Genomic DNA, 27,097 nt, shown 5'->3' with positions numbered 1-27,097 from the left:
TTTGCATTCGTGGATAATTTTTTCACGTCGTTTGACTCTGATTTTTTTATTTTTCGGTGACCTTCAGTAGCTTCATCTCCTTTTTTTGTTTGTTTACCTATGCATTTAGATTTGTTCGAGCATTTTAGTTAGATTTTTTTACCTTTTCCTTATTTGGTCATTATGTGATCTAGGTGACTAGTTTTTGTGTCAAATGATTTTAAGAAAATATCTTAATTATAATTTTATTTACTTTTACGTTATACTTGTAAATATTTAATATAATTTTGAATATTTTTTATTTTTAATAAAATTAGTGATTTCTGTAAAAAAAAAAAATTGGTATAGGAAATAGTGCTTTCAAAATCTGGCCCAAATAGTATGATCCATGACCTTCAAAATTTAGGCTCAAATTATAAAATAAAAATTGAAAAACCAGAAAAGCATAAATACTTCAGAAAATAGAAACCACTTTCTTCCTACATTGAAGAGATTTAAAAAGAAGAAAAAATGGGGAGAGAAGTATCAGAAAGCTGCATCGATAATCTACTAATCGAAATGGTTTCCACATATTGCAACCGCTTTTACGCCAATAAGCCTGAGCTCGCTGCTCGTCGGATCGAAGCCATTGGGTATCAGGTCGGCCACCAGCTCGCTGAACGGTGAACCCTACATCTTATCAATTATCCAATTTCCCTACACTTTTAGTCGTTTACTAGAGTGATGAAGCTGAAAATTCCATTTGATTTTTTTGTTCAAATTGTTTTCAATAGCCTGAATTTTAGCTTAATAATGTCCCAATTTTTTATCTGAGGCCGTGAAAAGAAAAACTCATCGATTGAGTTAATTTGAGTGGAATTTATAAAGTCCAATTCCATTATAGATATTATGATGCTAGGAAATGAAGGGAATTAGTATTCTTTTGTATAATATTGGCGAGAGAACAAATTTGTCTTGTCGGCCATTCTGGTTCACCCTTTAGGTTTGGGCCGAGAGTCGCGATCGGAGTGCCGGTCTTTCTCTGCGAGAGAGATGAAGACATAATGAAGAATATGTGTATGTAAGAGGAAATAAAGGAGGGCCCTTTCATTCATAATATCATTTCAGTTATAAAATATCATTATGGCTATTTGTAGGTTGACGGGCTAAATAGATTGGATTTGAATTTCATTATGGTAGATCACATGTGCATGTCAGAGGTCTTGTTTATGTATTGTAGGTAGCTTGGTTGTTATGTTACTCTTCAGGTGCTCTAGTAAGCGGAAGGGCTCTTCCGGAGGTTTTGGCTAGCGGAGAGCTAGGATTATTCGGAGGTGACCTCCGAGAGTATAACAAATATAATAAAACTTTTATGATCGAGTAGTGCTCTACGCATGTGAGGATTTGAAGTTTTGATTGTCAATGCAAACTGATGCAATGATTTGGCTTTTATAGTTATCGGTATTGCTTGGAACCGTTGCTGTGATTATCTTAGTAATTTAGTTTCTCCTTGATTATGATGTAATACAAGGTAAATATTATGGCAAAAAGAAACTGAGATGATTTGATTGTAATATTGATGAATCTTCTTAACATTTATGCATCTGTTTCTACTAGACCGAAAATACATTAATACTTGAGGGAACTAAGAATTAGGATATTGGTTAATGTTCTGGTCTGGATTTATTTCCTACTTTTTATCTTATGTAATTAGCTGTTTATGTTTGTCACTATGCATTGCACCTGACATCGAAATTTAACATAGAATGAAGCCTGTTAGAATTGTGATAGTTTTAGAACTTAATGTATTTGGTGAAACGCATTTTGATTTCTTGGGTATTGATTAATTACATAAGTTATGGTTTGATAATGTATTGTTCCTGATACTCATTCATTAGTGAAGTTAATATGCAAATTGTTGTAACAACAAAGCTTAGTTATTGCCAGGTACACGATGGAGAGGCCACGTTTTAGTGATCATTTAGAGGCAATCAAGTTCATCTGCAAGGATTTTTGGTCTGAGCTTTTCAAGAAGCAGATAGACAACTTGAAGACAAATCATAGAGTATGTTTAGTAACTGAAACTGACCAAAAACTGGTTTCAATGATAAAGTTTTATGAACTGGTTTAAACGTGTCTTGTAGGGTACCTTTGTATTGCAAGATAATCGTTTTCGTTGGCTTACACGAATGTCAATTGATCAATCACCTGAAAATGTAACATCCGGAGAGCCTTCCATCATAGCTGATGAAAAGGCTTTGGAAAGCATGCATCTATATTTTCCATGTGGAATAATCAGGGGAGCACTTTCAAACTTGGGAATACCTTGTGCAGTTTCCGCCGACATATCCAACCTTCCTGCATGTGAGTAACCTGTTTGATGATTGCTATGTTACATTGTAAACATTTACTTTTTATTAATAGTCTGGGATGATTACAATGTAGTATTTGTTCATAATTTTTCTTAACCTTTGACAATGCACACACACACCATGCAGACTCAGCTGCTCGAACCTGAGACCTATAGGGAGAACAACATTACCTTTACTTGTTTCTAGATACCCGTAGTATAAGTCATTTTGAGTCAGTTAAGGATAACATAACAAGCCACTTTAGGATCTTAGCCCTTATCTTTTAAGCTAAGTTGCCGACACTTTATCTAAATCTGAGTAAATAAATGTTAAGAGACTGTATAGTGTAGAAATTTGAAAAAAAGGTTGATGTATGGTGTTAGATATAACGTTATTTCGCTTCATTTAGCGGTGCTTTGTCTTTATTATGACTTCAGACTTTGCACTCTTGTTTGTTGATACTTAATCGATGCCGATAACCTGTTTCCAGAAGAAACTTAGACATAATGTCAGATATTTGAACAGATTTAACCGTTCCATTTTATTTTAGTTTTAATTCATGTGATAGATGAACTTGTTGAGACTTCTAATCTTCCTTCAGGTTCATTTGTGGTCCGGATAAAGGCTTGAAGAGCTTGTTAAATGAAATGTGATCTCAATTATTGGGGTTTCAGAATATCAGAAGTTATTGTTACTTTTGAAGAAAATTATTTGTGAAAGAGACATTTGGAATATTGGTATTGTTTGTTGCTGAGATTGCTTTATTGCTTTCTTTTTTTAACTGGGACTATGATCAAATATTTTCATGTCCTGTCCAAAGTTGATTCTTTTCCTATATTTAAAAAGTTTATTTGCATAAATCCATTGAACGGTCTCCATAGTAAGAGAGAGTGTTGTTCTCTTTAGAAATCATGGATTCGAGAAACCGGGTATGTAGGATGTATATATGTTATTAATAATTAAGAAAGATTCTAAACAAATATTAGTATCTTATAATCACTCCATTTTTAAAAATATATTTGCACATATTTGGTAAATTCATATATTTTATTTAAAAGATACTCAAAATAGTTATATTAATTTGTAATATAATTATTCACATGATAAATTAATGCGTTGTAAATTTAAATGCCATGAATTTCATTAGTTGAAGCACAAAACGTAAACGGATTTTATTAGTTGCTTGGTTCTGAATACAGGAAGGAATAGCAGTTCCACCACCAACAAGAGACGAGATTGACTTAGTCATAGGGGATATATCAATGAAAACGAACTTCTTTCACCACCAACAAAATCCTATAACTTGCGAGACCAAGGGCCTTTGCTCTCGAAAAACATTCCACCATCTGCAGAAATCTCAAACAATATCCATCTACAAACAGTGCTCCTGGGATTATTCTCATACTTGATATTGATGCCCCCACTTTACTTTCTTTATGCGAGGTGCTTTAAGATGCTGAATGACTATTTTATAGGGCTGAATTGGAGGAAACTGGGTTCAAATAGAAAGGATTTTGAAGAGAGTTGCAAGAACAACTGCACCAGCCGGGAATCGAACCCGACTACCCTACCACTGGTGCATTGTTGTTGATTTTATTTAAACAACATATGTTTTAAAGACATTAATAATTATGTTATTGCGTTTGTCATTTCATACAGATTTCAGCGAATGGGAGTAAATAAGAGATCAAGAATTGAAGACCAATTGTTGATATGTTCATAAACTGGAACTGGAGGGGTGAAGATTTCGTTCCAAGTGGAAGTGTTGTTGGAAGAGGTTAATGGGCTTGAATAGGATCCAAATGCCGATGCTCACTTTCAAGTTTTTGGTTAACAAAGATGCAAATCTCTATTTGGATTAAATTGTGGGAGGATGTGTATTCCAAGGCCATTTTTATCTTTATGATCCTCGGAAATTTGGAAACTACAAATTACATCAGATCCAGAAGCCAAAATTGTTCAATCCAGATTAAAATGTCCACATTATTTATGGTCCGGGTAAAATATTGTTAATATTAAACGTTAATACGACCTTGTGGTGACCCGCCCTCGGGTATGATCCACATAATTTATGATTCGGGTAAAATTCTAAATTTTTAACCGCTAACTTTTTATTTTTACGTTCGAATCATTTTACGACCCCGCGATGACCCACCCTGGGGTATGATTCGCGTTATTTATGGTTCGGGTAACAATTAAAAATTAACCCCTAACTTCTAATTTTATTCGATTGATTTTTTCTGTTATTTACATTTCTGCCCTTTAAATTTATGTTATTTTAATTTCAGCCTTTAAATTTCAGTCCTTTATATTTCAGTCCTTTAAATTCTAGCTTTTAATTTTCTGAATTATTTTAATTTAAGCTTTACTTTCTGATTTATTTTATTTTCCTTTATTTAATGAACTTTAATTTCAGCTTTGCATTTTTAATTTGGTCCTTTTACATGTGTTAATTGCCTTTAATTTTGTCTTTAATTTTAACTTTCTTTTAATTTAATCCTAGAATCTTATATTTTAGATTGACCCTTAAATCTAGATTCTTAAATATTCTAGTCCCTAAATAGGCTATTACTTTTTTAGATTTAGATCCTTTTAATTTAGTTCTTTAATTTAGGAGAGGTTTTAATTTGGTCATCGCTTTTGCTCGAGGTTCCATTTTAATTATTCAAATCAATAAATTGGTTAAAATTGATTAAGTTAACGATTAGATCCTCCACTTTAAGCTTAATTTCACATTTAGTCCTTGAACTTAGGGGAATTTTTAATTTGGTCTTCGTTTATGCTCGAGGTTCCATTTTAACTATTTGACTCAATAATTAATTAAAAATGATTTAAGTTAATACTAGAGCTTGCGTTTTTAGGTTTAATCTCCTAGGTCCCTTAAATTTCATAATTTGACACTTTAAGCTAGAAAGAGCCTTAATTAATTAATTTAGTATAATTACGCCCCATAACCGATTGTTTGATTGCATTTTGTTTTCAAAATAAGGCAAACTTCATTTATTAGGGGGTTAGTAGTGTATCTCTCGCGTTTGCCTGGGGTTGACCGCTATCGATTCCCGAAGTGAATCAACATCCTTTTCAAAACCCCACATCATGATTTTAAAATTTTCAAGGCAATGTTCATTTATTGGGATTGATAACGAAGCTTCCACTTTTGCTTGTGGGTGGTCGTTATTATTCTTGGTAAATATACATCCTTTTTTAAAATATGCATACATAGTGGATTTTAAATTAAATAAAATTTTGAACTCAAAATTTCCAATTTTAAAATATAGGGTAATCGACTAGTTACCAATTTTGGGCACTATGGGGTGTTAATCATTCCCCACGCGTAACTGACTCTCGAACTTGATTTCTAATTTCTCAGACCAAAACTTGGTATTTTTAGTAAAAGAAAAATGTTTTTATTAAAATTACAGGATATTAGGTGTTCCAATCTCATCTTAAAATGATTGGTGGTGACTCCCATCTTTTCATAAAAACCAATTTAATTAATTTTATTTCCCAAAACGTCGAATCGGTCTTCCCACCGAAAATCGATTACGACACTCATTTCTTTGAAAATGTGGATGCATAAATTCTTAAAGAAATTATCATAAAAGTCACATGAATATATATTAGTTTGAATGTGTTAGTACACTACATTGTGTATTAGTTAACCAACATTATTTATATACAGGGTAAAGTACACAAATGGTTCTCCGATTATAGGGCATTGTTTTTTTAGTTTTCCGACTATTAGAAGTTACAAAAGGTCCATCGGCTATAAGACGCTACTTTGTTAAGTCCTCCGACTATTAAAAGTTATAAAATAGTCACTCAATTATTCATATGTTTCAAACTTGTCCATTTCCATTTAAAAATTGATGGTTGTATGAGTTGGACGTTAATCTACAAATTGGGATATGATAAATCATATTTTAATTATGTTTACTGGCTCCACCATTGCCTTCAAGCACTAACTCGATAGCACAATGTTTTAAGCATTGGCTCAATGGCATAATTTAAACAAAGACTCGATCTACAAAATACAACTCAAACAATTATGAGATCAGATTTTATCATATTCATTGAGCATATTAATGTCCAAATTAGAAGACAACTAATTTTTTAACGAAAAAAGACGAGTTTGGAACATATGAATAATTAAGTGACTATTTTGTAACGTTTAATAGTCGGAGAACTCAATAAAAATAGTGTCTTATAGTTGGGGAGCATTTTGTAACTTTCAATAATCGAGGGGCTCAACAAATCAATGCCTTATAATCGGGGATGGTTTGTGTATTTTACCCTTATAATATATAGATACATTAACGTCCCACATAACATTTGGGACAATTTTATATATATATAGAACATTTGGGACATTTAACTGCCTTATTTTCTAGTTTTTCTTTTCATTGATAAATACAAAAGTTGTAGACAACTAATGACTTTTGTTTTTCTTTCTCAATCTTGTATAAAATGTATCCCTTTCAAAAAGTGACCTAAATACACTATGGATACCGTCGTTTATTGCTTTATTTCCGTAGCTTTCATGGATTGTGGGGTTGCATAACAAGAGCACTATATCGGGTACCCCTTTTGCAATGCGTATATCTTCACTCGAGGCAGCTCCATTTTCTTTTCTTTTAAGCCTTTTCACTACTAGATCTCAAAACAAGGGAGGTTTTACGTCGGTTTTGTAATTATTTAAATAATAAAATTGATAAAAAAAATTTATCTAAAACATTATTATTTTTGTTTAAAATATCAATTTTTTTAATATTTCCTATAAAAATATCAACAATAACAAAATCGGTAAAAAAAATAACAAAACCAATAGCGCTTTACCAAATTCGGTAAAACGCTCAATAATAATAAAACCGATAGAAATAATAATATTTATGATAATTTACCGATTTTATTATTTAAATAATAATAAAACAAAAAATATATATTTTTAGCCTTATATTAAGACCGCCGCGGCAGTATGATTTCCACAAAACAACACTCACATACGTGCTTCACTCTTGTCAACTTCTATGCTCTCTTAAGTGAAAAAATGGCATCAAGCAATAATGTGATCGGTGCAATCAACTTCATTGCCATGCTGCTCTCCATTCCAATCATCGGTGCTAGAATCTGGCTCGCAAATCAACCAGACAACTCATGTGTCAAGATTCTACAGTGGCATGTGTAGACACCCGTTTTTGTCCGGGTCTTTTTTTATATTATTTAATTTTATTAATTATTATTATTATTATTATTATTAAATTATATATTACAAATTTTGTACAGGCCCAATTACACACCCAAGGCCAAATCAGCAGCCAACCCAAAGCCCAGGTGGCAAGTGACAAGCCCAATCCCGGAGCCCAACAACCCAGACTGAACCAACCCATCAGATTAGGGTTTCAAACCCTAAATCAGATTAGGGTTTCAAACCCTAAATCAGTTTAGGGTTTCAAACCCTAAATCAGTTTAGGGTTTCAAACCCTAAATCAGTTTAGGGTTTCAAACCCTAAATCAGTTTAGGGTTTCAAACCCTAAATCAGACTAGGGTTTCAAACCCTAATCCCCTAACTACACAGCCGCCGCTCAAGCCAGATTCCAATCCCCCAGCCGCACGTTGATCTTCACCAGTCATGCCTGAGCCGCGTGAGCAACCGTGAGCCAATCACCGAGCCACCAAGCCGAGGTGTCCCGTCGCCGCCGACTGCTCTCCTGCATGAACAGTGACCGGTTCCTGTAAAAACAGTAACCCAATCAAATAACAGTGGCCTAAACTTACCCCAAATCTAAAAAAAACCCATTAGAATAGCACCCTAAAATCCCAAAAAATCTGGATTTTATTCACCCAATCAGAGAAATCAAATCCTATCTACCTAGATATCATCATCATCTCACCAGAAACCCGGAGCAAGCAAAGATAAAAGAACAGAAAAAAAGAAGAAAAAGAAGAAGGAAAAACAGAAAAAACAGAAGAAAAGGGGGAAAAAAACAGTTTTACCTTCTCTAACCCCACCGTGGATCTCGCTGTGACCTTCTCCGATTCCAGCTAGCCCCATTTCTGAAGGTAAAGCCTTTGTTTTTCTGGTTTTGGGGGGAGTCCGGTTCGGGTGGTAAGTTGTGGGTTTGGGTTCTAGAGGTTGGGTTTCAAAGGAGAGGTCGTTAATGGGGGATAGTTGATCGGTTTAGGTTTAGTGGCCACTGATTAGCGGTGGCAGGAGGCTTGGTCGCCTCCCATGGCGGTGAGCCGAGGGAGAGTTCTCTCCCACGGGTTTGGGTCTGCGGCTGAGGAAATGAGGGGAAGAGTAAATGATTTTAGGGTTTTAATATAACCCTTAAAAGGGTTATATTTCAGACGTCGAGCGACGTCGTTTTGAGGCATGAGTGAGGCCGAGTGGTGGGATTAAGGGCTAATAGCCCATTTGGTCCTCTTACCTCTGTAATCTTGCACGCGTGTCCTTAGAGTTTATGGGTAAACAACAGTTTAGGTCCCTGCAGCTTGTGTAATGGTTGTAATCTTACCACTTTAATGAAATTTCATCTTTCTATTTTGAGCTCTTTATTTATTTCTTGTTCCGTTTTAATCCTATATGATTAGTATTATATTTTCTAAGTGTTTAGATTTTTGGTTGCTTGTTTCGTATAATATTCGTTTTAGTCCTCATTTGCACGTGTTGCGTGATTTTAGCTGATGTTCGAATTTGGCCCTCAGATTTATGCATCTTCTGTTTTAGTCACTGTTTGGCATTTGGTTTAAATATTTGTTGATCCTTCATGTTTTTTGTGTAATTTCAGTTTAGTTCTTTAACTTACGTTTCTTCGATTTTTGCCCTTTAATTTTCTGTATTTGTATTTTGGTCCTTAAATTTCTTTTTTTTGTCGTTATTCTAGCCCTTCAAGCTTGGTTAAACGTCATTTTGGTCCCTGAAATTATCATATGTGCTTATTTGGTTTGTATTTTGGTTTGTAATGTTAACTTAGTTTTATTTTAGTTATTTATGTATGAATGTATTTTACATATTTTATGGTTATTTGTATTATATTTAATTCAATTTAATGTAAATGTTTATATTTCCAATTGCATTTTATTTTCATTATATTTGATTTTATTTTCAAGAAAACATATTTATAGAACGGGCGTGGAAAGTATCACTTGATCGAAGTGGTACAATCCGATACGACGTTCAAACAGAATATAAAAAATGTAAATTCTTCCTTTTACGAGCTTATAGAAATTATTTTTATTGTTATTCTATTTTTTATTATTTTATTTGATGTTCATATTGTTTAATATTTAAATTTTAATCTTTATTATTATTTCTTCATTGAATCTTAATATGAGTGATGTATGTTTTGGAAAAATAAAATATGATGTATTTTATGTCAATTTTCGATATTATTTTTTTAAAAAAAAGAGAAAATATTCTTTACAAGTGAGAAATAGACGAGGTAGCTTTCCCGACGGAGGATTGCAAATCTCGGGATTTCTTGTCGAGAAAAGGGTTTTTTTCTTTTATTTTAACTAATATTCAATAAATAAATCATAATTTATTTATTATTCTATTTTTATAATTTTTATTGTATTAATGGTTTTTATGTTAATATTAACTATACATGTTTTAGATAAATTAAGCATATTTTATTTTCTACTCATGTCGATATTATTTGGTGGTAATTCAAAGATAGAATATACTTTATAGATGAGAAATAGATGAGATAGCTTTCCCGTTGGAGGATTGCAAATCTCGAGATTTCTTACCAAGTGAAGTATTTCTATTATTTTAACTAATATTCAATAAATAGATCATATTTTTACTTCATATTCAAATTGTAATTTCCACCATTTACGACAATGTGTAAGCGACACAGTACCAATTTTGGACGTTGCGGGGGTGTTTACCCTTCCCCGCACGTAACCGACTCCCGAATCCATTTAAATGAATCTTTGGTAACGCAGACCGAATCTTGTCTTAAAAAATGATTTTTCTTAAAATTGTTTTAAAAGACGTTTTTAGGTATTCGACTTACCTAACCCAAAGGTTGATGGCGACTCTTTTTAATTTTATTCAAATCAATTCAAAATCACCCATTTTTTCAAAATAAAGTCATAATCGTTTTTTAAAATAATATTTAATAGTTTTATAAAAAAATGGTTATGACAGCTTGGCGACTCTGCTGGGGACATCTAGAGAGTCAGGCTGTCGGTTGCTTATATATGGTTGTTATGGTGGAAATTATAAGTTCGAATCTTTAGTAAAACTATGATCTATTTATTGAATTTTTATGTATTATTTTATCTCTTTATTTTTATATACTAACATTTTAATTGTTTTCATTTTTTCAGATATTTCTTAGTTCTCGTTGGGTTTTTTTTATTTTTATTTTCCCTGTTTTTGAGTCAAAGGTTTGTTTGTTTCTCCTCACACACATCACTTTCATTAGCATAACATGAGCTCTAGACATGAGTTTCGATCCAAATTAGTTAGGGTGATTGCTTTACTCTCGTAAGAATTTATTCTTCGTATGAGTTTTAGCAAATAACCCATGGGATACATACCTTATACCTTCGTAGGAATTTATTCCTCGTATGGGTATAAGGCAGTGAATCCCCTCGAATTGAACTCGGTCCGTTTGAAACCTGTAATGGGTGAGGATTGAGGGTTTGGTAGCCCAAGGGGGCACTGACATCAAGGACGATTCGAGTTCCTTTTTTCCTGTTAGAGCTGAAACCATGCATATAGTGAACCATAGAACGGTCACACTAGGTAGAATCATACTGAACCTCTGTCCGTCAATAGGTACCCAAAATAGGCGCACACAATGGAGAAACCCTCTAACCTTTTTATTTTATTTTTGAGTGTGTAGAATATATTTATTCTTTTAAAGCATGTGAAATAGAATTTAGGAGCAGTTAGAATTTAATTATTTTAGGAGGGTAGAGAGCATGTTTGGGTAGGACCTTTTTTGAGGAATATTATTCGGGTAGATAATACATAAATAGAATAGATTTATTGCCCGTTTTACTTATCTTTTTATGTTAAATTTATACAATTGTTTTGACTAACTGTTTTGTTTGTTTTGTTTATTTTTTTCATACTGCATAGACATATCATTAGAAAAGGCAATTGATCTGTGAGTATCGATAAAGTGGAAAGACTTTCACGATGGAAAGGAGTTTTCTAAACAAAGAAGTGAATCCAGCAGATGTAAGGAACTGGTCCGAAGCCAAGCAGAAAGAGCAGGGAGATAGTCTATCAGGGAACTACGTGTCGGATCTGTCTGATTATACACCAGCTTCTTTAAAACAGAATGAGCTTCAGGGATTGAAAACAATTTGGGAAAGTTGGAATCTTATTGAGAGGCAAGCTTTTCAGCAGACTTATGGGGATATTTCATCTGATATACGTGAAGGTAGATCCGGTTCTCATACGAAGCATAATACAGTTTTGGAATCCGGCCTATAGTTGTTTCACATTCAACCGAGAGGACATGACTCCAACCCTCGAGGAATACCAATTTCTGTTGAATTTGCCAAGCGTTAAAGTAGACAAAGTTTACTCCCGATCGATAAAAGGGCCTTCTTTTAAGTCAAAGCTTGCAAAGATCTCGGGCACAAGCGACAAATGGGTAAATGATCGCTTGCAACGCAAGGGAGAAAGTGAGGGAGTGCCGTGGTCTCACTTACAAAGATAGCTGAAGCACATGTAGATGAAAACGTGCGTAGAGATGTATTTGCTTTGGGTATATATGGTTTGGTAATCTTTCCAAAATGTTTGGGGCTGATCGAGCTAGCAGTAGTCGATTTGGTTGAGAAGTTAGGAAGAGAGGTGAATCCAGTCCATGCAATTCTTGCTGAAACTTTCCGATCTTTGAATATATGTAGAAGGTTGGGGGGAGGTAGTTTTATGGGTTGTGCTCAATTGCTTACTGTGTGGATCAGAAGCCATTTCTGGAAGGAAGAAAAGGTCAACTATAACCATTTTTTGAAAGATTATTCTCCTGTTGCTGAGTACCTTACGAAGGAGTGGCCTGAAGTATCTCAGAAAGATCAATGGATTGATTTCTTCCGGAATCTACAAAGTCAAAACATAGCATGGCGAACACCGTGGCTGATGCATACACAAATCTTGTTCAAGTGTGGAGATTTGGACTGGATTATATTACTGGGACTGTGGGGAGGAGTGGGATACGCTCCTTTGTTGATATTGAGACAGTACGGTGCCCGACAGTTTGTTCCCGTGACTCATGGGTTGACTGGTGCTGAATTTGATTATAAAGAAGGCAATTATAGAAAGAAAATCAAAGATGCGGCTGATTCCTGGAGGATGACTTTTAGGACTAAAGTAATGGGAGCGGATGTTATCTTGACGCCTGATTATGAAGCCTGGAGAATCAGGAGGGTAAATGATAAGATACCTTTAACATATGGAGAGGGATCAAGGTCAATAGAAGAACAAATCAGAAATATCCCTTCGAATCTGGAAATCCAAAGAATTGAGTTTGAAATGGAAAAGGCTAAAGATTCCAGGAAAATAGAAGAGATGGAGAGAGAAAACTTCATGTTGACTATCGAGTCTGAATTTCATGCCAGACAGTTTATAATGATGAGAGAACGGAAAGAGGAGGTGGAAGCCGATTTAGAAGACTTAAAAAAAGATTATCAAAGGGTGCAGCAAGTGAGAAAGAAACTGGGATCCAGAGAATTAGCGGCTGCAAGACGGCGAATCAAAAGTCTGGAAATTGAGAACAAGTGTCAGATCAAGAAGATAGAAGCTGGAAAAGCAAAGGTATGCGAGCTAGAGGCCGATAAAAAGGAGTTGATCAAGCAGTATAAAGCTGAGGCTCGTAGAGCTCAAAAACTCCATGAAGAAAAAGAAGTCAGCTTGAAAGAATTAGAAGAAGAAAAGAATCAAGTCCAGGGGTTAAAAACTGAGATGAACCGTATAATTGAGGACTTTGAGGACAAAGATCGAAGAATTTTAGAGCTCGAAGAAGAAAGAAAGCAAAAGAAAGAAGAGATGTGGTCTGAGAGACAGGGATGGAATCGAATCCTAGATAGAAAGCAGGCAGAGATTGGATCGTGGATGCAGAGATTCTCTACAAAAATTCAGCAAGTAGATGAGCTCACGGGAGAAATGGGAGAATTACAGATGAGATTCGAACATGAGATGAACCAATCTCGAGCTATGAATGATGAGCTCAAGAGTCATGTATCGAACCTGGAGCAATCCCTTCTGCAAGTGCAAGTTCCTCCCGCTTCAGTGGACCTAAGAGTTGCTCTCGAAGAAAACAAATCCTTCCAGAAGGAAATCAGAGAATTGAAAGGTGAACTCCAGAAATGTCGAATTCATATTACCAGTCTAGAAAAAGAGATCAAACGCATCAATAAGGGTTGGGAAAATACATATGAGCATTATCGATCCTTGGTAGAAGAATGCGAGCGCATGATGGGGGAAGCTATTGCTCAAATGGGTGAAGTGGCTCGGTACATGAACGAATTAGCCAATAGAGCGGAGATCATCCAACTGCGCACAAATCCGGTTTCTGAGTACACAAGGGAGATCATCGCCATTATGAATGAAATTGTAGAGCTGAGTCTGAGGGCTAGGCCTTATATGTAATAGAACTCCTTTGTAATGAGTGAAACTTTTTATCCAATGAAAGTATTTCCGAATGGTTACTGCTTGGGTCAACGCCTTTTATTTGCATTTCATACTTGCATCATTCATTATGCATAAGTAAATTCATCATTTATAATGCATCACCAATAAAATGTATCATTTATAGCACATTACCAATAATATGCATTCGAATTTAAAAGAACAATAAAATTAATTTCCGAAGGGTTATGTGACAGACGATTCTGGCAAGTAAGAACTCCAATCCTTATCACACGCGAAGTAGAGCCATGGAGGCCAAGCTTGATCAATTAAAGAAAGAAATGCAAGAAGATTTACTAAGAATACAACAAGAATGGCAGGCAAAGATGGATCAGTCACAAAAGTCAATTATAGATCAAATCCTGCAAAGCCAGGCTAATATGATGAATGAGATGATAACCAAGATGTCTGGGATACGTACTGAAACAGTTAAAGAACTAAGTGCTGCCCCTGTTGAAGTTTCTAGGCAGGAGTCTACCCCGAGACTAGTTATCTCACCTGAAAAGCTAGTTGAACATCCTGCAGGATCTTCAGCTGTAAAGGTTCAAATGGCCACGACTAACCCTCAAAACAGTCCTTATGAGTATATTGATGTAGATCCTGAGGAAATGGAGAAACCTAAAACGGAAGTACCAGAGCATTTAAAGGATTGGTGCAAAGGGTTTTTTAAAGAAATGGGAAAGTAGGGTTCTCAAGACGGAATGAATGCAGAGGAATTGAGTCTTGTGCCAGACCTAGTATTACCACCAAAGTTCAAAATGCCGGAATTTGAAAAGTATGATAGAAAAACTTGTCCTGTGGCTCACTTGACCATGTTTTGTCGAAGAATGACAGGATTTGTGAAGGATGATGGGCTATTAATTCACTGTTTCCAGGCCAGCTTGACGGGGTCAGCTGTCAGATGGTATAACCAATTAACCCGAGCTAAAATAGGGTCTTGGAAGGATTTGGCCAATGCGTTTAAAGAACAATATCAACACGTTACCGATATGATGCCTGATCGTGTTACTCTCCAAAATATGGAGATGAAGCATAATGAGACCTTCCGACAGTACGCTCAGCGCTGGAGGGATATTGCTGCTCAAGTGCACCCACCACTTATTGAGAGGGAGTTTATAACCATGTTTATAGATACGTTAAAATCTCCTTATATTGATCATATGTTAGGGGTGGCAACTAAGAGTTTCTCTGATATCGTGATGTGCGGAGAGATGATCGAGAGAGCATTAAAGAAGGGGCAGATTGTCGGTAGCCAAACTCCTGCAAAGAAACCCTATGTGAAAAGGAAAGAAGGAGAGGTGAATAATGTAAATTTCTCTGTGAGTAAGCCGAAGATGGGAAATTCTTCTTCATCCCAAGGAGAGACTAAGCGCGAGCATAACAATGAAAGGATGACGTTCACTCCCATACCAATGACTTACAGCGAGCTCTTCCATGGATTAGTCCAAGCTCACGTAGTGTCACCAAAATTCATTGATCCAATTAAACCACCTTATCCAAAATGGTTCAACGAAAATGAGACATGCGAATATCATGCAAATCTCAGAGGACATAACATTGAAAAGTGTCTCGCTTTTAAAAGAGTGGTTGAAGATCTGATCAAGAGAAAGGTGGTGTCCTTTAATGATTCTGAAGCACCATGTGTTGCGCAAACCCGCTTCCAATCATCAGAATCAGGGAGTAAACGCTATTGAGAAAAATCAGAGTTAAAAGGAGAATTGAAGAAATAAGAACACCACTGAAGTGGGTATATGCTCAAATAAAGGAGAGAGGTTGTTGAGCCCTAGAAATGAATGCTCAATGGAAAAAACAGAGAACTTTTGTGAATACCATGGTGAAAATGGTCATCAGATTCAGGAATGTCAAGAATTCAGGCAAATAGTCCAAGAATTAATGAACAAGCAGGAGTTGCAGTTCTATGAAGAAAGAATGAGTGAGAATGAAAGATATATCTGCGCTTCTGAAGAAAATTCAAGGGAAGCTGAAAAGAATTTAAAAAAGCCTGTCCTGGTCATATCGAAGCCAAATTACGAGGCCAGCAGTGGAAGTATAACATCTAGGGTGGTGATCAAAACCCCTGCGCCTTTTGCCTACAAGAGTAACAAGAGTGTTCCCTGGGACTATACATGCCAAATTAATACTCCTGAGAGTAAGGAGGAAGAGGTTGCTGAAGTTGGATTTTCACCAGGAGTGGAAGATGCTATGCTCCTGGAAAGGCTGATAAAGCAGAGATGTGGTTATTAAAGATCCTGAGGATAAATTGAATGAGCCTGTTAAGATTGAGGAGGCTCAGGAATTTTTAAAGTTTCTGAAACACAGCGAGTATAATATTGTGGAACAGCTTCATAAGACCCCAGCACGGATTTCAATGTTATCTCTACTATTGCATTCGGAAGTACATCGAAATACTCTAATCAAAGTGTTGAATGAAACTTTTGTAGGGAAGGATATACCAGTGGAACGTGTGGACAGGATGGTAAATCATATTAATGCAGATAATTTTATTTATTTTTATGATGACGAAATACCTGAAGAAGGAAAAGGCAGGGGCAAGGCTTTACACATTACCGCTCATTGCAAAGGAGTCATCGTCTCTGGGGTGTTAATTGACAACGGATCGGCCTTGAATGTTATGCCATTCGCCACTCTAAATAGACTTCCTGTGGATGTATCACAAATGAGGGTTTGTAGCAATGCTGTAAGGGCATTTGATGGGACAGAACGCAAGATAATGGGGAAGATGATTATCCCTCTCAGAATTGGCCCTACAACATTTGAAGTAGATTTTGTTGTCATGGATATTCATCCGAGTTATAGTTGCTTGCTAGGGAGACCCTGGATTCACATGGCTGGGGCAGTTCCTTCCTCCCTTCACCAAAAGCTCCGATTCATTGTCGATGGGACTCTGGTGACCATCAAAGCGGAAGAAGACATCATTGCCTCTATCACTACAGATGCACCATATGTAGGGGTAGATGGAAATGCACTAGAGTCCTCCTTCCAGTCCTTGGAATTTGTTAATGCTACTTTTATTTCTGAAGGCAAAAGAATTCCCATTCCTCATCTTTCAAAAAATACAAAGATGCAATTAAAGGAGACCTTAGCTAGAGGAGCAAAGGTAGGGAAAGGCTTGGGAAAGAAACTGCAAGGAATCACTGAAGGGTCGGCTCCAGTTCCTAAAAGAAATTATTTTGGTCTCGGATACAAACCAACGTACCATGATAAAGTCAAGGATGCACAAAAGCTTAAGGAAAGGAGGAAGGCAAGAGTAAAGGGAGAAGATCTTGTTTGGGGACCCATGGTCATTCCACCACTCTTCAAATCTTTTGTGTCTGGAGGATTTGTGATTGACACGCTGAAACAGTCAGGGGATATTGAAGATACAGAATTTGTTGAAGATTTATTGGGAAGCCTGAGCATCAACGTTATCACAGAAGAGTCTACTGGAGAGTGTTCATTGGCATCAATCCGTCCGTGTCCTCCTGGCTATGTTTTGAACAATTACACTGTTGAAGAACTCCCTGTGTTCTATAAGCACTTTTCAAAGTAATGCATAATAACAAATCTGTCTCCTTTTGACCCAAATATAATAGGGCTTTTGTAAAAGGACAAATTGTTATTTGTCATTGCTTTAATGAAACAGTGTTCTTCTTTCATTCTAATCTTAGCAAGTATTTTATTCATCTCTTGAGTATTCTTTATTCTTTATTGATAATTATTCTCTTGATAAATATTAGATAAAATTTTTGTCCACAGCCAAATATACTCCTTTGATTCGCAGGTCTTCAGATATCAACTGTTCGAGTAATGATACTTTTGAACCACAAATTGATTTTGAAAATGACATGTGTCTCGAAGAATCTGAGGGTTATAAAGATGAAGAGGAATGTGAGTTAAACTCTGAGCTTGTTAGAATGATGGAGCAAGAAGATAGACAAATATTGCCCCACAAAGAGACAACTGAAACAATAAATTTGGGAACAGAAGAGGATATAAAGGAAGTTAAAATTGGCACTTCACTCTCACCAAAAATAAGAGATGGTCTCATAAGCCTTCTTCGGGAATATAGGGATGTGTTTGCTTGGTCTTATCAAGATATGCCGGGGTTGGAGACTGACATTGTGATGCACAAGCTACCAATAAAACCGGAATGCAAGCCTGTTCAGCAAAAACTTCGAAGAATGAGACCAGATATGCTATTAAAAATCAAGGAAGAAGTGAAGAAACAATTCGATGCTGGATTTTTACAAGTGGCCAAGTACCCTGAATGGGTAGCAAACATAGTGCCAGTTCCAAAGAAAGATGGCAAAGTTCGGATGTGTGTTGACTACCGGGATCTCAATCGAGCGAGCCCCAAAGATAATTTTCCACTCCCACATATCGATACTTTGGTTGATAATACGGCTGGTCATGCTCTTTTCTCTTTCATGGATGGTTTCTCAGGTTACAATCAAATTAAGATGGACCCAGAAGACATGGAAAAGACAACTTTTGTGACAATGTGGGGTACGTTTTGCTACAAGGTGATGTCCTTTGGACTTAAGAACGCCGGGGCAACATATCAAAGAGCCATGGTTACGTTGTTCCACGATATGATGCACAGGGATATAGAAGTGTACGTGGATGATATGATTGCCAAATCACAAACTGGAGAAGAACATGTAAAAGTCTTAAGGAAACTATTTTCAAGATTAAGAAAATACCAGCTCAAGCTTAACCCAACCAAGTGCACATTTGGAGCTACTCCAGGGAAGTTATTGGGATTTGTAGTCAGTGAGAATGGGATAGAAATAGATCCTGATAAAGTCAAAGCAATTTTGGAGTTACCTCCCCCTAGAACGCAAAAGGAAGTACGAGGTTTTCTGGGAAGGTTAAATTATATTGCCAGATTCATCTCTCAGTTGACCGAGAAATGTGATCCAATATTCCGATTACTGAGAAAGCGAAACCCAGGAGAATGGGATGATAGTTGCCAAGAATGCTTCGATAGAATTAAGGGTTACTTAATTAATGCTCCTGTCTTGATGCCACCAATCCCAAACAAACCATTGATTTTATATTTGACTGTCTTTGAGAAGTCAATGGGATGTGTGTTGGCCCAACATGACGAAACTGGAAGAAGAGAGCAAGCTATTTACTATCTCAGTAAGAAATTCATTGACTGTGAGACTCGATATTCCTCCATCGAAAAGCTGTGTTGTGCTTTAGTATGGACTACTAAGAGGCTGAGACAGTATTTGTTGTATCATACTACCTGGTTGATATCAAGACTGGATCCGTTAAAGTACCTGATGGAATCAACGGCTCTAACGGGAAGGATGGCGAGATGGCAAATGTTGTTGTCCGAATTTGATATAGTCTATATGAACCAGAAATCAGTTAAAGGGAGTGCTATTGCAGATTTCTTGGCAAGCAGAGCATTAGAAGATTATGAACCAGTAAAATTTGATTTTCCGAACGAGGACTTGATGAGTATATTCGTTACTGAAGAAGATACTCCGAAAAATGAAGCGTGGAAAATGAACTTCGATGGCGCTTCTAATGCTGTGGGACATGGAATTGGGGCAATACTAGTTTCACCTGAGGGAGATCATTATCCTTGTACTAGTAGGCTCGCCTTTGAATGCACTAACAATATGGCAGAGTATGAAGCATGTATCTTGGGTATTCAAGCTGCAATTGAGCGCAAAGTTAAAAGCCTAGAAGTATTCGGCGATTCTGCTCTGGTTATTTATCAGCTTCGCGGGGAATGGATGACTCGAGACTCCAAGTTGATAGAATACAAGAACTTAGTGATGGAGTTGATCAAAGAGTTTGAAGAAATTTCTTTTGCATATCTTCCTCGTGAAGAAAATCAAATGGCAGATGCCTTGGCTACGTTGGCAGCTATGTTTAAGGCCGATGATCAATCTCGAATGATGCCTATTCGGATGAGTATAAGAGAAATGCCAGCTCATTGTTGCAACATAGAGGAAGAGGAGGATGATAATCTCCCATGGTATTATGATATGCTCCAGTATGTGAAGTATCGGGCATACCCAGCGGAGGCAACTGAGAATGATAAACGGACCTTAAGAAGATTAGCAATGGGGTATGTCCTTGATGGAGATATATTGTATAAAAGGGCAAGGATCAGGTGCTTTTGAGATGTGTGGATAGAATCGAGGCCAAGAAAATACTTGAGGAAGTCCATGAAGGAGTTTGTGGAACACATGCTAATGGATTCACAATGGTTAGAAAAATCATGAGGTTTGGGTACTATTGGTCCACTATGGAAGGAGATTGTATCAGATTTGCTCGAAGATGTCATAAATGCCAGATTCATGATAACCAAATACATGTTCCTCCTTCACCACTCCATGTGATGAACGCACCTTGGCCGTTTTCAATGTGGGGCATCGATGTCATTGGGGCAATTTCACCGAAGGCCTCAAATGGACATCGTTTTATCTTAGTGGCTATAGACTACTTCACCAAATGGGTTGAAGCTGCCTCTTATGCTAATGTCACAAAAGGAGCAGTGTGCAGATTTCTAAAAAGAGAAATCATTTGTAGATATGGAACACCTGAAAGGATCATCACAGATAATGCATTGAATTTGAACAACGATTTAATGAAGGAAGTTTGCACAAAGTTAAAGATCAAACATCACAATTCGGCTCCTTATCGCCCAAAAATGAATGGGGCAGTAGAGGCAGCGAATAAAACATCAAGAAGATCATCACAAAAGCAACTGAAACATATAGGGACTGGCATGAAAAATTACCTTTTGCGTTGCTGGCCTATCGCACGTCGTTCGTACATCTACTGGGGCAACACCATTCTCTTTGGTATATGGGATGGAAGCAGTTTTACCTGTTGAAGTGGAAATACCTTCTTTGAGAGTGTTGATGGAGTTGAAACTGGACGAGGCTGATTGGGTACAAAGTAGGTTTGATCAATTAAATTTGATTGAGGAGAAAAGGCTGAGAGCTATCTGCCATGGCCAAATGTACCAGAAAAGGATGATACGAGCATATGACAAGAAAGTCAGACCTCGAGAATTTCGTGAAGGCGATTTGGTACTAAAAAAGATCCTACCTATGCAAAAAGACTTTCGAGGGAAGTGGATGCCGAACTGGGAAGGTCCCTATGTCGTAAAAAAGGCATTCTCAGGAGGAGCTTTGGTGTTAACAGAAATGGATGGAGAAGATTTGCCTAATCCCGTAAATTCCGATTCGGTCAAACGATATTACACTTAAAAAAAAAAAAAGGAAAAAAATGAAAATATGATGAAAAAAAAAGAAAGAAAAAAAGAAAAGTTAAATAAAGGAGGGTTCAAGATGAAAACCCAAAATGGGCGTCTTGAAACCAAAGGAGGATTCGAGTTGAAAATCCGTAATGGACGGCTCGAATAGCCAGAAGTTGAAATGGCGGATTCCCTCGGAAGCCTGACAGTTCAGGGAAAGACTCTCATGCTCACACATCTTTTGTACGATCTGAATCTTTGAAACACATGTCAACTTTCAAGAAAGATTTGGGGTGAAGAAGTAAAAGGATTCAGCATTTGATATTCACTATATTTGTCCATTGTTTTTCCTTTGTATATACTTGTTTTCTTATCCCATAAGATTGTACTTTCTCATTACCTATCTTCAGTGAAATTTTTGAATTTGATTCAATATCCTCGCATATATTCACCAAATTGCTAATCAATAACATCGGTTATTATGCCTTACTCGGAAAAGTGTCAGAGTATGGGGATTTTGAAACAGGTGTTCGCCATAGAACACATACAAAGGCACGCTCCCATCAATCATTAAACAAACCATTGAGAAAAAAAGAGGGTTTAAATTAAAGAAATCAGTTTCAACATAATCATACTTTTCCCAAGCAAAGAAGTCCCAATTTAAAGGCATGCAACAAGGAAAGGCCATTCTGAATGAATTTTCTCTGAAAAATCAATCAATGACCAAAGAGGCAAGATAAACTCTCTCGGGGTAGATCAGAAGGACCAAGTCAAAGGATATTTAATGAGAGGTCAAGAAGGTAACCAGGCATGGATAAATGCATAAATATCGCATGTTCCGATCAAAGAATATGAGAGATTCTCAATGCCAGGATCGAACTGAACATAACCTTTTAAGCACGCATTTAGATCATTCTTAAGAGCATATTGATAACATGAAATCATGGCATATGACCATTTTTACAGGATCTTCAGGACTTATTTCATTATTGAAGCAATGAATCAGTCAACATCAACTGACCAGATCTCCTCATCACATAGGAGAGTGTCAACATTAGGATAACCAGCCGTCCTCATCACGTAGGAACCGAGTTATCACCCTTCCTAAAGATGGCCAGAGTTCTTTATCATGTATGAACCATGTCATCTACCCTTAGACGACCAGACTTCCTCATCACGTAGGAGCCGTGTCAACCTTAGATAATCGGATTTCCTCATCACGTAGGAACCGAATTATCACCCTTCTTAAAGATGACCAGAACTCTTCATCGCGTATGAGCCGTGTCATCCCTTGACCAGATTTCCTCATCACGTAGGAACCGAGTTATCACCCTTCTTAAAGATGACCAGAACTCTTCATCGCGTATGAGCCGTGTCATCCCTTGACCAGATTTCTTCATCACGTAGGAGCCGTGTCACCCTTAGACGACCAGACCTTTTCATTGCGTATGAGCAGTGTCGTCCCCAACAACCAACATTATCCAATTTTTAAGCAAAAAAAAAGAAAGAGAACCAGACAAAAACGTGTCGTCTTGTCGTCTTTGCCCTATTCTTGTTAACACAAGAATATGCAAAGAGGGGCAGCTGTAGACACCCGTTTTTGTCCGGGTCTTTTTTTTATATTATTTAATTTATTAATTATTATTATTATTATTATTATTAATTATATTACAAATTTTGTACAGGCCCAATTACACACCCAAGGCCAAATCAGCAGCCAACCCAAAGCCCAGGTGGCAAGTGACAAGCCCAATCCCGGAGCCCAACAACCCAGACTGAACCAACCCATCAGATTAGGGTTTCAAACCCTAAATCAGATTAGGGTTTCAAACCCTAAATCAGTTTAGGGTTTCAAACCCTAAATCAGTTTAGGGTTTCAAACCCTAAATCAGTTTAGGGTTTCAAACCCTAAATCAGTTAGGGTTTCAAACCCTAAATCAGTTTAGGGTTTCAAACCCTAAATCAGACTAGGGTTTCAAACCCTAATCCCCTAACTACACAGCCGCCGCTCAAGCCAGATTCCAATCCCCCAGCCGCACGTTGATCTTCACCAGTCATGCCTGAGCCGCGTGAGCAACCGTGAGCCAATCACCGAGCCACCAAGCCGAGGTGTCCCGTCGCCGCCGACTGCTCTCCTGCATGAACAGTGACCGGTTCCTGTAAAAACAGTAACCCAATCAAATAACAGTGGCCTAAACTTACCCCAAATCTAAAAAAAAACCCATTAGAATAGCACCCTAAAATCCCGAAAAATCTGGATTTTATTCACCCAATCAGAGAAATCAAATCCTATCTACCTAGATATCATCATCATCTCACCAGAAACCCGGAGCAAGCAAAGATAAAAGAACAGAAAAAAAGAAGAAAAAGAAGAAGGAAAAACAGAAAAAAACAGAAGAAAAAGGGGAGAAAAAAAAAGTTTTACCTTCTCTAACCCCACCGTGGATCTCGCTGTGACCTTCTCCGATTCCAGCTAGCCCCATTTCTGAAGGTAAAGCCTTTGTTTTTCTGGTTTTGGGGGGAGTCCGGTTCGGGTGGTAAGTTGTGGGTTTGGGTTCTAGAGGTTGGGTTTCAAAGGAGAGGTCGTTAATGGGGGATAGTTGATCGGTTTAGGTTTAGTGGCCACTGATTAGCGGTGGCAGGAGGCTTGGTCGCCTCCCATGGCGGTGAGCCGAGAGAGAGTTCTCTCCCACGGGTTTGGGTCTGCGGCTGAGGAAATGAGGGGAAGAGTAAATGATTTTAGGGTTTTAATATAACCCTTAAAAGGGTTATATTTCAGACGTCGAGCGACGTCGTTTTGAGGCATGAGTGAGGCCGAGTGGTGGGATTAAGGGCTAATAGCCCATTTGGTCCTCTTACCTCTGTAATCTTGCACGCGTGTCCTTAGAGTTTATGGGTAAACAACAGTTTAGGTCCCTGCAGCTTGTGTAATGGTTGTAATCTTACCACTTTAATGAAATTTCATCTTTCTATTTTGAGCTCTTTATTTATTTCTTGTTCCGTTTTAATCCTATATGATTAGTATTATATTTTCTAAGTGTTTAGATTTTTGGTTGCTTGTTTCGTATAATATTCGTTTTAGTCCTCATTTGCATGTGTTGCGTGATTTTAGCTGATGTTCGAATTTGGCCCTCAGATTTATGCATCTTCTGTTTTAGTCACTGTTTTGGCATTTGGTTTAAATATTTTGTTGATCCTTCATGTTTTTTGTGTAATTTCAGTTTAGTTCTTTAACTTACGTTTCTTCGATTTTTGCCCTTTAATTTTATGTATTTGTATTTTGGTCCTTAAATTTCTTTTTTTTGTCGTTATTCTAGCCCTTCAAGCTTGGTTAAACGTCATTTTGGTCCCTGAAATTATCATATGTGCTTATTTGGTTGTATTTTGGTTTGTAATGTTAACTTAGTTTTATTTTAGTTATTTATGTATGAATGTATTTTACATATTTTATGGTTATTGTATTATATTTAATTCAATTTAATGTAAATGTTTATATTTCCAATTGCATTTTATTTTCATTATATTTGATTTTATTTTCAAGAAAACATATTTATAGAACGGGCGTGGAAAGTATCACTTGATCGAAGTGGTACAATCCGATACGACGTTCAAACAGAATATAAAAAATGTAAATTCTTCCTTTTACGAGCTTATAGAAATTATTTTTATTGTTATTCTATTTTTTATTATTTTATTTGATGTTCATATTGTTTAATATTTAAATTTTAATCTTTATTATTATTTCTTCATTGAATCTTAATATGATGATGTATGTTTTGGAAAAATAAAATATGATGTATTTTATGTCAATTTTCGATATTATTTTTTTTAAAAAAAGAGAAAATATTCTTTACAAGTGAGAAATAGACGAGGTAGCTTTCCCGACGGAGGATTGCAAATCTCGGGATTTCTTGTCGAGAAAAGGGTTTTTTCTTTTATTTTAACTAATATTCAATAAATAAATCATAATTTATTTATATTCTATTTTTATAATTTTTATTGTATTAATGGTTTTTATGTTAATATTAACTATACATGTTTTAGATAAATTAAGCATATTTTATTTTCTACTCATGTCGATATTATTTGGTGGTAATTCAAAGATAGAATATACTTTATAGATGAGAAATAGATGAGATAGCTTTCCCGTTGGAGGATTGCAAATCTCGAGATTTCTTACCAAGTGAAGTATTTCTATTATTTTAACTAATATTCAATAAATAGATCATATTTTTACTTCATATTCAAATTGTAATTTCCACCATTTACGACAATGTGTAAGCGACACAGTACCAATTTTGGACGTTGCGGGGGTGTTTACCCTTCCCCGCACGTAACCGACTCCCGAATCCATTTAAATGAATCTTTGGTAACGCAGACCGAATCTTGTCTTAAAAAATGATTTTTCTTAAAATTGTTTTAAAAGACGTTTTTAGGTATTCGACTTACCTAACCCAAAGGTTGATGGCGACTCTTTTTAATTTTATTCAAATCAATTCAAAATCACCCATTTTTTCAAAATAAAGTCATAATCATTTTTTAAAATAATATTTAATAGTTTTATAAAAAAATGGTTACGACAGCATGTCATAATTTTGGGTGTCTTGATCTTGGTTATAGCTCTAGCAGGCTTCATCGGAGGGTTCTGGCGCATCCCGTGGCTCCTCATTGCTTACCTTGTCGGCATTTTGATCCTCATCGTATTGCTTGCGTGCTTGGTTGTTTTCATCTACATGGTCACCGTTAGAGGCTCCGGCCTCCTCGAACCGAGCCGGGCGTACTTGGAATATCATATGGAAGATTTTTCCGGTTGGCTTCAACGAAGAGTAGAAGTTCTTTCAAGTGGGAAAGGATTAAGCTCTGTCTTAGTTCCACAGATTTGTGTTCCCAGATGAACCAAAGCTATACTATGGCTATAGATTTCTTTAACTCTCGTTTAACACCCATTGAGGTAAATCTCACTTCATCTGAAATTTGTTTATTTTTCTTGAAGAATAAATTAATGGGTTTTATGTTTATTTTTCCAGAAAATCTCTCCTGATGATGTTAATGATGAAACCAATGTGTTTCAGTTAATTCAAGCTCACCAGGTTTGTTAAATTTTTTATATACTGTAGTTAATTTGGGTTTGGTGCTTACTGAAATCTGGTCATTCCATTTTCAGGAGAAGGCCGCTAGGCCTTCTCCGGTGGAGGAAATCCGTACTGTGTTTGATCAGAGCACGCGCGGTATGCTTTCAACTTTTTCAGAGGTATGCCATCATAATTACTAGTTGATTTGATCATTTATAATTTAGGTTAATTTATCATGAAGACTGATGTAGAGACACTTTTGATACTTGTTTGAGCAAAGCTATTGCTTTTACTTTCTATTCGTTTTGTTTAGATTACTGTGATTTGCTCACCCTTTCCACGGCGATGATTTGGAATGAAGAAGTTTGAAGGATTCTCGATATGCAGATCATAGTACTAAATTACGGTTGCGGCTGCAGTGTTGAGGTTGCCGGCGTTATACTGCATTGCGACCGCAATTTAATACTATGATGTAAATCATTATCTCATCATCTAGCATACAATTCTAGAAATGAATAAAAGAATCTTGTAATCACTACATTCATGGTGAATAAAAACTTAATCAACTTGCACAAGCTGTTGCTAAATATTGTTAAGTTTTCCTTTTTCTGCCCATCCTATTTGTAGTTTTGGTATCTTAGGCCCATGCTGTTTCTAAATCAACCGATATTTCCTATATAGAACTGTGATGGAAACAAGATCTTCCGAAATCCTGGGTCCTTTGGTACTTCTCGTGAAAGTGTTTCGATGGAATTAAAATGATGACTTATGTTTTCCTTAACAACTCATATTTGGAAATTTTTTCTTGTCATCCTACTGATTTTCTGTATGCAG

At 36.4% G+C, this 27,097-nt stretch overlaps 1 protein-coding gene and 1 pseudogene across 1 annotated transcript; both read left to right on the top strand.

The window, feature by feature from the left end:
• The first annotated feature begins 414 nt into the window (after positions 1–414).
• LOC120213011 (trafficking protein particle complex subunit 6B-like) lies at positions 415–2,980 on the top strand. The gene is made up of 4 exons (XM_039211164.1): positions 415–641; positions 1,906–2,023; positions 2,103–2,322; positions 2,911–2,980. The coding sequence occupies exons 1-4, from the start codon at positions 490–492 to the stop codon at positions 2,937–2,939; spliced, it is 519 nt and encodes a 172-aa protein (XP_039067095.1). The 5' UTR covers positions 415–489; the 3' UTR covers positions 2,940–2,980.
• Positions 2,981–7,356: 4,376 nt separating this feature from the next.
• Positions 7,357–27,025, top strand: LOC120213806 (annotated as a pseudogene).
• Positions 27,026–27,097: the final 72 nt, after the last annotated feature.

Source organism: Hibiscus syriacus, unplaced genomic scaffold, assembly GCF_006381635.1.
Source record: "Hibiscus syriacus cultivar Baekdansim isolate YM2019G1 unplaced genomic scaffold, ASM638163v2 tig00000738_pilon, whole genome shotgun sequence".
Classification (NCBI taxonomy): Eukaryota; Viridiplantae; Streptophyta; class Magnoliopsida; order Malvales; family Malvaceae; genus Hibiscus; species Hibiscus syriacus.
This window is presented reverse-complemented; position numbering and strand designations above follow the sequence as displayed.